The sequence below is a fragment of the Pieris rapae genome, chromosome 8 (assembly GCF_905147795.1).
Source record: "Pieris rapae chromosome 8, ilPieRapa1.1, whole genome shotgun sequence".
Classification (NCBI taxonomy): domain Eukaryota; kingdom Metazoa; phylum Arthropoda; class Insecta; order Lepidoptera; family Pieridae; genus Pieris; species Pieris rapae.
The window spans coordinates 6,590,792-6,601,531 of NC_059516.1; the positions used below are offsets into that span (position 1 = coordinate 6,590,792).

Here is a 10,740-nt window from a genome sequence, read left to right on the forward strand (position 1 = left end):
GGTGTGAAAGCATACGAATGCCAGAGAATAGACCTCTAAGAAAGAATGGGCCCACTGCTATTCTCAGTGCTTCCATGCGACGATGTGTAAAGAGGAACGAGAATACTTCGAAAAACAATGAAAGTATTGGCAACATTAAGCCGTTTTTCATTTTCTAAACATTTTCAGTGTTACCTAGGTACTGAAGTGTGAAATGTGGAGTGTCATAGTAACATTACTACGTATTCCACATTACACCAAAACAGAAAGTCCTTCATATACAAAACTATTTATAATATATTTAGTTGAAGAAATAGGAGTTTGATACGCCAAATTCAGTGCCACGAGTCAACTTTGCGTAAAATATATAAAAATAAAATAATATTTTATGTGAGATTATGACCGTGAGCTATGTGCCTAGTGTTATATGTAAATGTACTCGTCAAATCCAGGTTGTGAACAAATTCAGAGTTGTGACCTAGCGCTAACTTTGTGTCAAATCCAATAAATGGTATTATGAGACTTAGTACGGTATATATTCAAATGAGACAGAGACAGAACTGCGAACTATATTTATGTATATTAATTAATAATACGTTTCTGATGATTTACACACGGAAGTCACACTAAGCGCTAATATTCGTTTCATAATCGGTCCCTAGTTTGCGATATCTTGGTGAATATCGCTATTTGAAATTACAGTGTAACTCAGCTATACGCATTCGTTAGTCTATACTAACTCGTATCTGTAATATAATAAATATGTGAGTCTGTGGTACTGTAATAATAATTAATCTGTGGCCACAGACTAAAAAAAGACCCTGTGGTAAACCACCAACTTCCATTCCATTCCATTGGGATTTGGGATAAAGTTATAGCACCAGGCTAAGACCCATTTGTTGATTTCTAGAAATTAGACCCATTCATCTGTTACATTTCGTATTTACTAATTGATATAAGTTTTTTTCTTTTCTAAGTTTTCCGAAATTTCCTTTATAAAATTGTATGAAACAAAATAGGTAAGCTTATTTTAAATGAACATTTTGCTGTTATTTTTTTATTTTATGAACCTTGAGAGCTGAATCGATAAGACCCGCTTTTTAATTTTTAAAATTAATACAATTTCAGATGATGCAGAGAATATTATCCATTGCAAGATCTGTTATATCCAAACCTCTATTATCAACCAACATTTTAAACACATCAGTGGCAAAATACAGTATTCTCCATAAAGTATGCAGTGAGAAGCTACTTAGGGCTTCAATACCCATGATAACCCCCATTTGTAATTTAAAAGTAAAAGGCAAAGTAAAGAGACGGTGTAGATCGTGTTATCTTGTTTACAGACAAGAGCGTTTATTTGTTATGTGTCATGAACATCCAAGACATAAGCAAGTACAGAGAGCACCAAAACCACTCAATACATGGATATTAACACATGCAAGTCAAAGTAAAATCAGACCATGGTGATGAACCATAAAAAATTAAAAATATGATTTTAGTTGTAAAATATAGTTTTAAAACAGATATTGTAGTTTAATTTCAGCATTTTTGATACAATAATCTTTTTTTTGGCAAGCTTTAGGAAGTAGCATTAATAAAATATGGTCAGAGGTAAAAAGAGTAATTAAAATTTCTGTAAATTTTAATAATTAAAACTATTATTATATTATTTTCTAGTTTTTGTATTTCTGTTACAATTTATAAAACTATAGTAATATAACTCTTGATAATAAATATAGCATTTTACTGGGACAATGCAGAATTGTAATGGTGAATGATTTTTAATGCCACTTAAAAAGTCCATTGAGAAAATACTGTAGTAGTACCAATTCCTGAAAATCTGGCAGCATAGCCAGATCAGTGTAGCTATAGGCGGCGGCGTCACTTAACATGAACACCTACTCTCAGTGCAATCTTGCAAAATAAACAGTTGACTTAAGTTTATATTAATTCAAAATTATAAGTACTTTATTTCATAAAAGTTCTTGCATGTTCAGTGTAAAAGTTACTAAGAACAATGCATTGCTCCCCTAATTTCTTTAATCAACTAATAATAACTAATGTAGGTTAAAATTAAATAAAAACTATATCTTCATAATTTCATGTATCTTCTGTATTAGAACTACCAGTTGGCAATTCCGGTTCCTGTATTGACAAAGATCTGAAAATATATAATGACTATGTATTTATAATAATAATAATACACGTTAAGTACAGTATACAGTATAAGTTAAGTTCCTGATATAATAGTTTTTAGAAACATAATGAAGCTATTACCACATAAAATTGTCAAAACAATATAATTAATAAAAAATAATATCAATTCCTATATTTTTGTATATTAACAGTTACTGCTGCTAATTTATGTGCAGTTTTCCCAAAAAGCACTTCTAATCGAAAACAAAATATTTAACTGCCAAAACTAAGTATCTACTCATCTGAAACCCTAATGATCTAACACTCAAATACCCACTCTTTTGTACGTGGGTACTACAGTAACCAAAAAACAGTATGGCCTCATTCGTACGTGGTAACTACAGTACCCAAAACGAAGAGTTTAAGAAAATGCCATCTAGTTCAAACTGACCTAAGAAATAAACGTTTTTATCGACGTAGAACGATAGCTTACGAAATAGTGTACCCAATTAACAACAGATGGCAATGAAATATGAAGAGTTCTTTGTACAAAAAAAATTCCAAAGTCGGTTAAGTGGTACTTGTCAATTTTGTCAACAAGCGTATCGAGTGTCGGCAATTATTTTGTTAGTTTTATATCATATTTCTTTAATTATCATACATCAAAATAAACTTGAATATTTGTACTTTATGATTATGATAATATTTTATAGTTTTAAATGCGAAATTGAGTTTGATTCCAACTTTAAAATATTGTCGTCACGGGCTATTAAATTGAGTTTGATTTCAACTTTAAGATATTGTAGTCACGGGCATCTAATTATTATTAAATGTATTTTAATCTATATCCTTTAAGCTATTTTCTAGTATTTTTTTCATAGTTGTAGTTATTATATTCCAACAGATATAATGGTTTTTGTTGCGATGTATCGGGCGCGGTGCGCGAGGGTCTAGGCCGCGTGAGTAGATGTACAGATGAGATATAAACAGTCGTGCGGCCCGTGCAAAAGAGAGGATATCTTATGGGCTATGAATAATAAATACTATTGATAAAATACCTTAAAATTTGAGACACATGATCAATGTCATCTCCATTTTCTTGAATATGAACACTATCAGTATCATCATCCAGAATGTTTGCAGTAATATTCTCAGCATTCAAATCTTTTTGCTTTGGGCAAACTTTAAGAATTCCTGCTATTCCTTAAAAAAAACATAATTCAATGTAACTAAGTGGAATTTAGCATAATTAATTTCAATGTTAAACAATATCATAGGAACATTTATATTTTATCACTAGCTTTAAAAAAATTATAGTTTTACTTTTTTCTACTTATGACCCCACCATTTTATTACCTTTAGATGGATGAGTGTGGGTATCCCTCTTAACTTTTCTTTTTCTGCGTGGATCACTTTGCCTGTATTGTATCATCTGGGTAAAGTCTACACAGTAAACTGCACCCGCAACTAGTAATTTACACTCACTTTTTCCATCATTAAAATCTGATTCTATATCTTCATTACTTCTTTCATCATAACTCCACCAACCTTCAATTAAGAAAAATAATTAATAATTTGTACTATTTATAAAACTTCTAATATTTATTGTTACACAATATCAATCTGGATACTACTAATCAACTTATATGGAGTCTTATAGCTAGAGAGCTGGCAAACAAAATATCTATTAGGTTTAATCATGCGCCAGACTGCTTTAATTGCGATAAATATATGATAAGGAATATTAAGGACAATGTCTGCCATCATGGTAGTGCTGCATTGTCAATTAACACCCCCATAAAAATGTAAAAAAAATATGAATACTAAAAAATTTGCTTGTACCCCCAATTAATTTCATTTTTTTTTACTTTTTCATGTTTTTTTGGATTAGTATGCAACTCTCTGTTTTTAGATTGTATGTTTGAAACCTGACTGTGAATTTCTGTATGCAAACTTAAAACTTCTGTATAGTTAAGGCAAACATCATGAATAAACCAACATGTCTTAATACCTAAAAATCTATGAGTTGGCCACAGGGGGATCCTATTTCACCTACTTGCTACCTACCTACCTACTATTACAAAAAAAAAATGTCTGAGGCCCACACCTTAAAAGGATGTAGCGCTAGTCAAGTACCTATATAGTGTACAAGTCTCAAGTCTACACGAGTAACACTTACCATCTTGACCCTCATAATACCACCAAAATTTATTATCAACATATTCATCACTTTCAGTTTTTTCATCCAGTATTTCATTTAAGAGCTGTGGATTATCCAGATAGTCCTCAGGTATTGGTGTACGACACATTGGACATGTGTGACTTCTTAAAAATACACCCTAAATAAAAATATTTTTTTATCACAATAAGATTCCATACTTGTTTGACTTAATATAATTAGTTGAATAAAAAGATATAGAAATATTGAATTATTCATTAGAAATTAATATGTAAGTTTTATAGAAACACCTAAGCTGTCATTTTTTGACACTATAACATTACTGTTTACATCCAATTTAGAAAAAAATACTAACTGGATTTAGAAATCAAAATTACCTTGATGCAAAGAAAACAAAAAATATGATCACAGGGAAGCTTTGCTGGATGATTGTACTTTAACATACACACAGCGCAATCGCCTTCTGTAAATAAAATGGTTTTACAAAAACTTAACTTTTGTAAAAATCTAGAAGCCTATCTCACTACTTTGTTTACAAAAAAATATATGATTATGTATCTAAATTGGATCGTACCTTGAATTATATCCATCGTAACAAACTTAAAATATTATTTTTCTATTTAATGAAGTGTTTTAAATTGCGATATACTTATATACTATTTATAAATTATAACTATGGTGTAACCTGAAGTAATAATAGCACTCATAGGGTTTAAATTTTAAGCATTTTCATTTTTCATATTATGGTACATTTTGAACACTAACACACTCCAAGGGATAATAAATAATATGTTAGACAGTTGATGTTAGATGTATATAATTAAAAAGTCAAATAACAGCACAGATTACTTAGTAGTGATGAAATTTTATGGCGGTTGTTCATAGACGTCCAGACATTAATGCCGGCTGTACACACTCGTCGAGGCACCCCGAGGCAGACCAAGCGCGAGAGTGTACAACAGAATGTACATCTCGTCTCGATTCCTCGCAGTTCGTCTCGCCTCTCTCGGTCACCTGTCGGTTTTTTCCGCAAGACTTAAAGGGTCTCGCGAGTAAAACGAAACTCCCTGACTACGGTCGTACCTGTTTCTGTTGCGGTGCATACTAACCATCTTCCCCTTTGCCATGGCTTTGTAATTTTTCTTTAATGGTAAACTTGAATAAAATTATAATAACTTATTGCACAAAGACAAACTGCGGCGGTTTCCACGTCCATTATTAACGGTGTTTTAAATACAACTAACGTAACGAGTGTGTACAGGCAAGGCTCTTCTCTCGGTCCTCTCGGTTGAGACTATTAAGAATATTATTTTGGGCTTATTAAACTTTTTTTGATAACTGCTACTAACCTATCTCAAAATTATCGCGAGAAATCAGTTTCCATGCATGCCAAGGTCGTACAGAAAACCAATACAATCAAAATTTAAAATAAAGCCAAGTTTAAAAAAGTAACAGATTGAATTCGTGTAATTTCGTTAAAATCTACATTCATACAAGTAGCGGCACGAAACTCTAGTGCTGACCGTTATTTCGCAGAAGTAAAAAATAAGGTACCTGAGGGGGGCTAGCGAAATGAAGAGCGTCGATTGGCTCTCCAGTCGCATTCCGGCTCTTAGCAATCCCCTCCACGTATCGGCCAGCGCTAGACTTACGTGCCTATAATAGTAATAACGGCTTGCGTTTTGTTTCACATGTTTTGATACAGGCTGCTTCAAATATTTAATTAAGAGAAATTTATAAAATGTAGGTACGTTTCGTTTAACGAAATTAAAATACAATACAAGACAAAAAAAAATTCAGTTTTGAAGTTATACTTTTCGCGCGATGGAGAAAAATGATGAGAGTGAATTTTTACTATGCGCGCTCACACCAACACCTAAATTCAACATCGTAAAGTTAGGTCTAGGTGGCATGGAATCGAAGTATGTTCAAGTTGTATATTCTAGAATTCTATAGTTAGAACACGTGTTTCGTAACAGTAACAGTTACTAATAATCTTTTATTTACAATCTTTTTGATTCATTTTAATATTTATCCTTAATCACTACTGCATTTTAGTTATTTTTTTCCATACGCCAAAGAAGTATACATTCTAACGCGTGTACATAAGTACACACACTCTTTTTTATACTTGGACGCAACTCCGGCAGCCAAAATTACTTGGAGAGGTTATAATCAAGGCAGTGGCGTAGCTACCTTTTGTGGCACCCGGTGTCACCCCGTCGAAAGTAAAAAGCAATAAATTTTATATAATAAATGACATGGATCATTTATTAAAAGATCACGAGTGTGGAAAGGGGAATCCGCCAAGACAGCGTTATGCTCTTTTGAGTGAATCCCCGAATTCTACACGGAGCTGAGTTAGTGCTAGGGGTTTTTTTTTCTTTGTTTGTACAATATTCTTAAAGTTGAGAGAGAGTGTCACCCTGTGCTGTACGACACGGCAGAATATATATTCAAATTATTTCCTGTTAAAATAACTAACAAGCTATCGATATATATTTACTAATCTCTGTTTTTACTAGGGGAACGAAATAAGGGAAATTACTTTTATGTGTTTTTAAACTTATATTTAAATTTCCATCCGTTATATTCAATCACTAGATGAAAAGAACGAAGACAAAATATATAAAAAAATCACTTCATGTGTAGATTCGTAAGAGGAAGGGCTACTCAGACGCATGGTCGACGCAGGTTTCTATGTCTAACTCACCTTTTCACTTCTCTTTCCCCATACCCTCAAAAATTTGCTTCTATAACCTGTATATAAGCAAGCAGCGTCATATTGATTATGGCTAACAATAAATACACTGAAACGTTTTAATGCTATCTACAGACATATGCCACCATACCCAACAATGGTATATTACTATAACTCTCTTTGATATCAATTTCCGCCGCTAAATGTTAGGTGGAATTACACCAAGGGGCCAGCTATTCTTATATCTTGTCTTTTGACTCTCAAAATATTAATATACAGTACACTAACATTTTAAGATATTGTAAGTGTACAGCCTTATGACGCAAATATGAACCTCAAAGTGTCACGATTTCAACAAGCTGCTGAAATGTTTAAATCCGACACAGGTTTGCAAAATTGTTTAACTCCTTATTTATCTGGTTCCAAACAAAAATGCCTAAATTTCATGTGTAAGACACTTAATGTTTGTTTTAAACCAATTACATAATAATGTTAAACATTTCGTTCTTTGAATACAATTATAACTTATAGCATTTAACATTTGTATTAAGTATTTGTAGTAAGTAGTTTTTGCAATAATAATAAACATGGGTTTATAAACCAGTGGAGAATTACCTAACACATCACTAGTATTTCAAGTGATTTATGGATATTTCAGTCTAAATATGGGTTATTAAAAGAATTGTTTATTTAATTTATAGTTTATTCCCCTTTTAAAAATTGTTTTACACAAAGTAACTTGGAATGAAGTGCCAAATTTTTTTTAATAACATTTAAGACTTAACTATATGATGACATACTCTTCATTTGTCCCTTACTTTAATTAGATCATTGAGATCTAAAGCTACACATATTTCTTTCGAGTCTGTTTGGGGGTTGCGATCTAATATTTCAGTTATGGCATAGTAGTTATCACGATTATCAACATTCCACCCCGAATACTGAAACACAATCATTTTAATAATTAGATTTTTTTTAGATTATAGTAATACAGAAGGTAACTGTTTAAAAATTTGACAGACATTATTTTATAATTATACTCACAACACAAGTACATTTGTGAAGAATTTTCCCATTGCATTCCATGGGGATAAACTTTTGTAATAAGGCTTTTCCATCAATCTTCCATAAGTTAAGATCACTCAGTTTTGATGTAACAGTATCTCCATCCCATTTTACGTCAGATTTTAATAAAACAAAGTTTGCTGACTGAAAAAGTAAATGATTACTGATGTGATAAATAAATAGGTTTTACTAAGTATAGCTATCCTTTAAAGTATGTAAGATTAACATGCTTGTTTACTCACCATCTCTAGTTAACAATACAAGTTAAAAGTAGTAGAATTCAAGAAAAAATTTAGAGAAAACAAATATGTTGTTTGTGAGAGATACTAATACTTACATGGATAGAGTAAGCATCAGTATCTACATTATGATCATTACTAACTTTTAAACAGCTTTCTTAAATGAAGCATAATGCATTTGCACAAAAATGTTTGATATTGTAAGAAAAACTTTCACAAACAACTAAATCTTATTGAGGTGTAAGTTATGGTGTTTTATTACTACTTAAATATTGCAGAACACACCCAGTGAGAGTGAGAGTTCCTAAATACAGAAAATTCACCAAACATACAAGGTACTTATTTATTAATGCTACTAAAGGTTTATACATACATGGAAATGTTTTGGTATGTCCTTTGATTGGCTTGAATCTGATTTGTTCCCATCAGAGCCGTTCTTCTCATCGTCTGATCCATCTTCTTCATCAAGCTCTTCCTCTTCTCCTTCCTCCTCCTCCTCTCCTTCACTCTCTTCAGATGTTGAGTTTTTGCGCTTTTTCTTGGCATTGTTCACAGACGCTTTTGGAGCTCGTTTCCGACCCGCTCTTGCTGGCTGCTCATTCTAAAAAATTTTTCCAATATTTTAATTAGGTTGAACATTATTGTATTAATATGATAAAAGAGTGGCTATAATAACAAAAAGCTTTTTACTTCAATTTCAACAAAATGGCTAAAACAGAATCACCTAACCTACAAGAATGTCTCGATCGCAAAAATCACCTAATTATACAACACTATACACTTTCAAGTGAAAAATATGTGAGAATAGGATATAGGAATTCACTATAGATGTACCGAATCAGCGTCCGGCGTCCAATCCTCTCCCGAGTCTTGAAATTCTTCTGGTTCACCGCCACCTTCTGATCCCTCAGAATCATCGCCTTTCTTGAGTGACTTCCTTTTGCGCATTATTGAATATTAAAAGGCAGAATAAATAACGTTTGAATAAATAGATTTGCAAAATAGTTGTTAGTTTATTAAAACTTCAATCGTCAAAATTCCTGCCTTTCGGCTTCCCAACAAGAGCTTGGCGTTGGAGAATAGAGTATAGACTATAGAAGCTAGCTCCTAGAGTGTAGACTATGTAATATAGCTAGAGTTAGAGCTGGGTTCCAAATTAAAACTTAGCGTATGGCAACACATTAGCTTTTAGGCTAAAAGACTTGTGTCCATAGTCATATATTAAGAAATATAATATGAATTTACTGTAAGACCCTTCATTATTAATATTCATTAAATTCAATTAATAATAAATATAATCAATTCAGTAAAACAGCAAATTATTAAAAATCTTATACTTGACGCTGGCTAATGCACAAACCGTGCCAGAGCCAAAAAGAAAAAAAAACGCTTTGTGTCTGTGTCTTTATGTCATATCAGCTGATTGCGTCATTATTATTGAGTTTGTAAAACAATAACGCAAAAACAAAAAACAAGTCGCATTTACGTATCAAGATACAAAACTTGAAAATTCTTTGTTAAATTTTGAAAATGAAGTTTCAATACAAAGAAGAACATTCCTTTGAAAAACGGAAGGCAGAAGGAGAGAAAATACGCAGAAAGTACCCTGACCGAGTGCCTGTAATTGTAGAGAAAGCTCCCAAAGCAAGGCTTGGCGACCTCGACAAGAAGAAATATTTGGTCCCGTCGGATTTGACCGTTGGACAATTTTACTTTTTGATCCGAAAACGTATCCACTTGCGGCCCGAAGACGCATTGTTTTTCTTTGTTAACAACGTAATTCCTCCCACATCTGCCACGATGGGATCTCTCTATCAAGAACATCATGACGAAGATTTTTTCTTGTACATAGCATTTTCTGATGAAAACGTTTATGGATATTAATTAAGTTCTTTTTAAAATAATAATCTTTTGAACTAAATTCACTAAATTGGTAGTATTTTGTCCACAATATGGTGAAATTAGGTGTAAGGCTTAAGAATATTGGTGTTTTATGTTTATATTGTGATAATTCTATTTTGCAACCTTTCCTCACTGACTTGTATATTATGCATCATTATATTAGTTTTAGACATTTAACATTATCACGAATGTGAACTTTAAAGAAATGTTTAAATCATCTATATTGTGTGTACTATTTCTGAAATAAAGAATAAACTATCATGAAAAGGATTATTGAATTTTGACCCACCCAGTTTAAACCAAATTTATATGTTAAGTCACTCCGTTTCCTTGGAACCAAACTTTAAATGTCTATTTTAATCCAGTTTAACTTAAATTTTAATAGATTTATGTTATAGAAAGTCTGTGTATGGAAATTAGATAAAATATGTAAGTACATTATCAGTCAATTACCTTTTGTGGTATAGTGGCAATATGACCTTCAACAAGAAATTTAAATTTCTTAGATATTCATATATATTTTGTTAACAAATAGT

General features: G+C 32.0%; 3 protein-coding genes and 1 long non-coding RNA gene across 5 annotated transcripts; 2 read left to right on the forward strand and 2 right to left on the reverse strand.

The window, feature by feature from the left end:
* Window positions 1–1,839: 1,839 nt before the first annotated feature.
* LOC110992213 (E3 ubiquitin-protein ligase RNF146) lies at window positions 1,840–5,106 on the reverse strand. Of its 2 annotated transcripts, none has more exons than XM_045629225.1 (6): window positions 4,872–5,106; window positions 4,675–4,760; window positions 4,298–4,457; window positions 3,475–3,666; window positions 3,177–3,321; window positions 1,840–2,143 (listed from the first exon to the last, which is right to left on the reverse strand). In XM_045629225.1, the coding sequence occupies exons 1-6, from the start codon at window positions 4,885–4,887 to the stop codon at window positions 2,083–2,085; spliced, it is 660 nt and encodes a 219-aa protein (XP_045485181.1). In that variant the 5' UTR covers window positions 4,888–5,106; the 3' UTR covers window positions 1,840–2,082. The 2 variants fall into 2 exon arrangements, with proteins under 2 accessions (XP_045485181.1, XP_022113624.1); XM_022257932.2 differs by having other exon boundaries at window positions 4,983–5,104.
* Window positions 2,450–3,137, forward strand: LOC123689397. The gene is made up of 2 exons (XR_006750377.1): window positions 2,450–2,744; window positions 3,023–3,137. It is a non-coding gene; the product is annotated as an uncharacterized LOC123689397 (long non-coding RNA).
* Window positions 5,107–7,681: 2,575 nt separating the features above from the next.
* Window positions 7,682–9,402, reverse strand: LOC110992114 (general transcription factor IIF subunit 1). The gene is made up of 4 exons (XM_022257799.2): window positions 9,137–9,402; window positions 8,676–8,903; window positions 8,043–8,207; window positions 7,682–7,939 (listed from the first exon to the last, which is right to left on the reverse strand). The coding sequence occupies exons 1-4, from the start codon at window positions 9,248–9,250 to the stop codon at window positions 7,802–7,804; spliced, it is 645 nt and encodes a 214-aa protein (XP_022113491.1). The 5' UTR covers window positions 9,251–9,402; the 3' UTR covers window positions 7,682–7,801.
* Window positions 9,403–9,703: 301 nt separating this feature from the next.
* LOC110992141 (gamma-aminobutyric acid receptor-associated protein) lies at window positions 9,704–10,471 on the forward strand. The gene has a single exon (XM_022257834.2). It carries the CDS (start codon window positions 9,833–9,835, stop codon window positions 10,184–10,186), a length of 354 nt encoding a protein of 117 aa, XP_022113526.1. The 5' UTR covers window positions 9,704–9,832; the 3' UTR covers window positions 10,187–10,471.
* The last annotated feature ends 269 nt before the right edge of the window (window positions 10,472–10,740 follow it).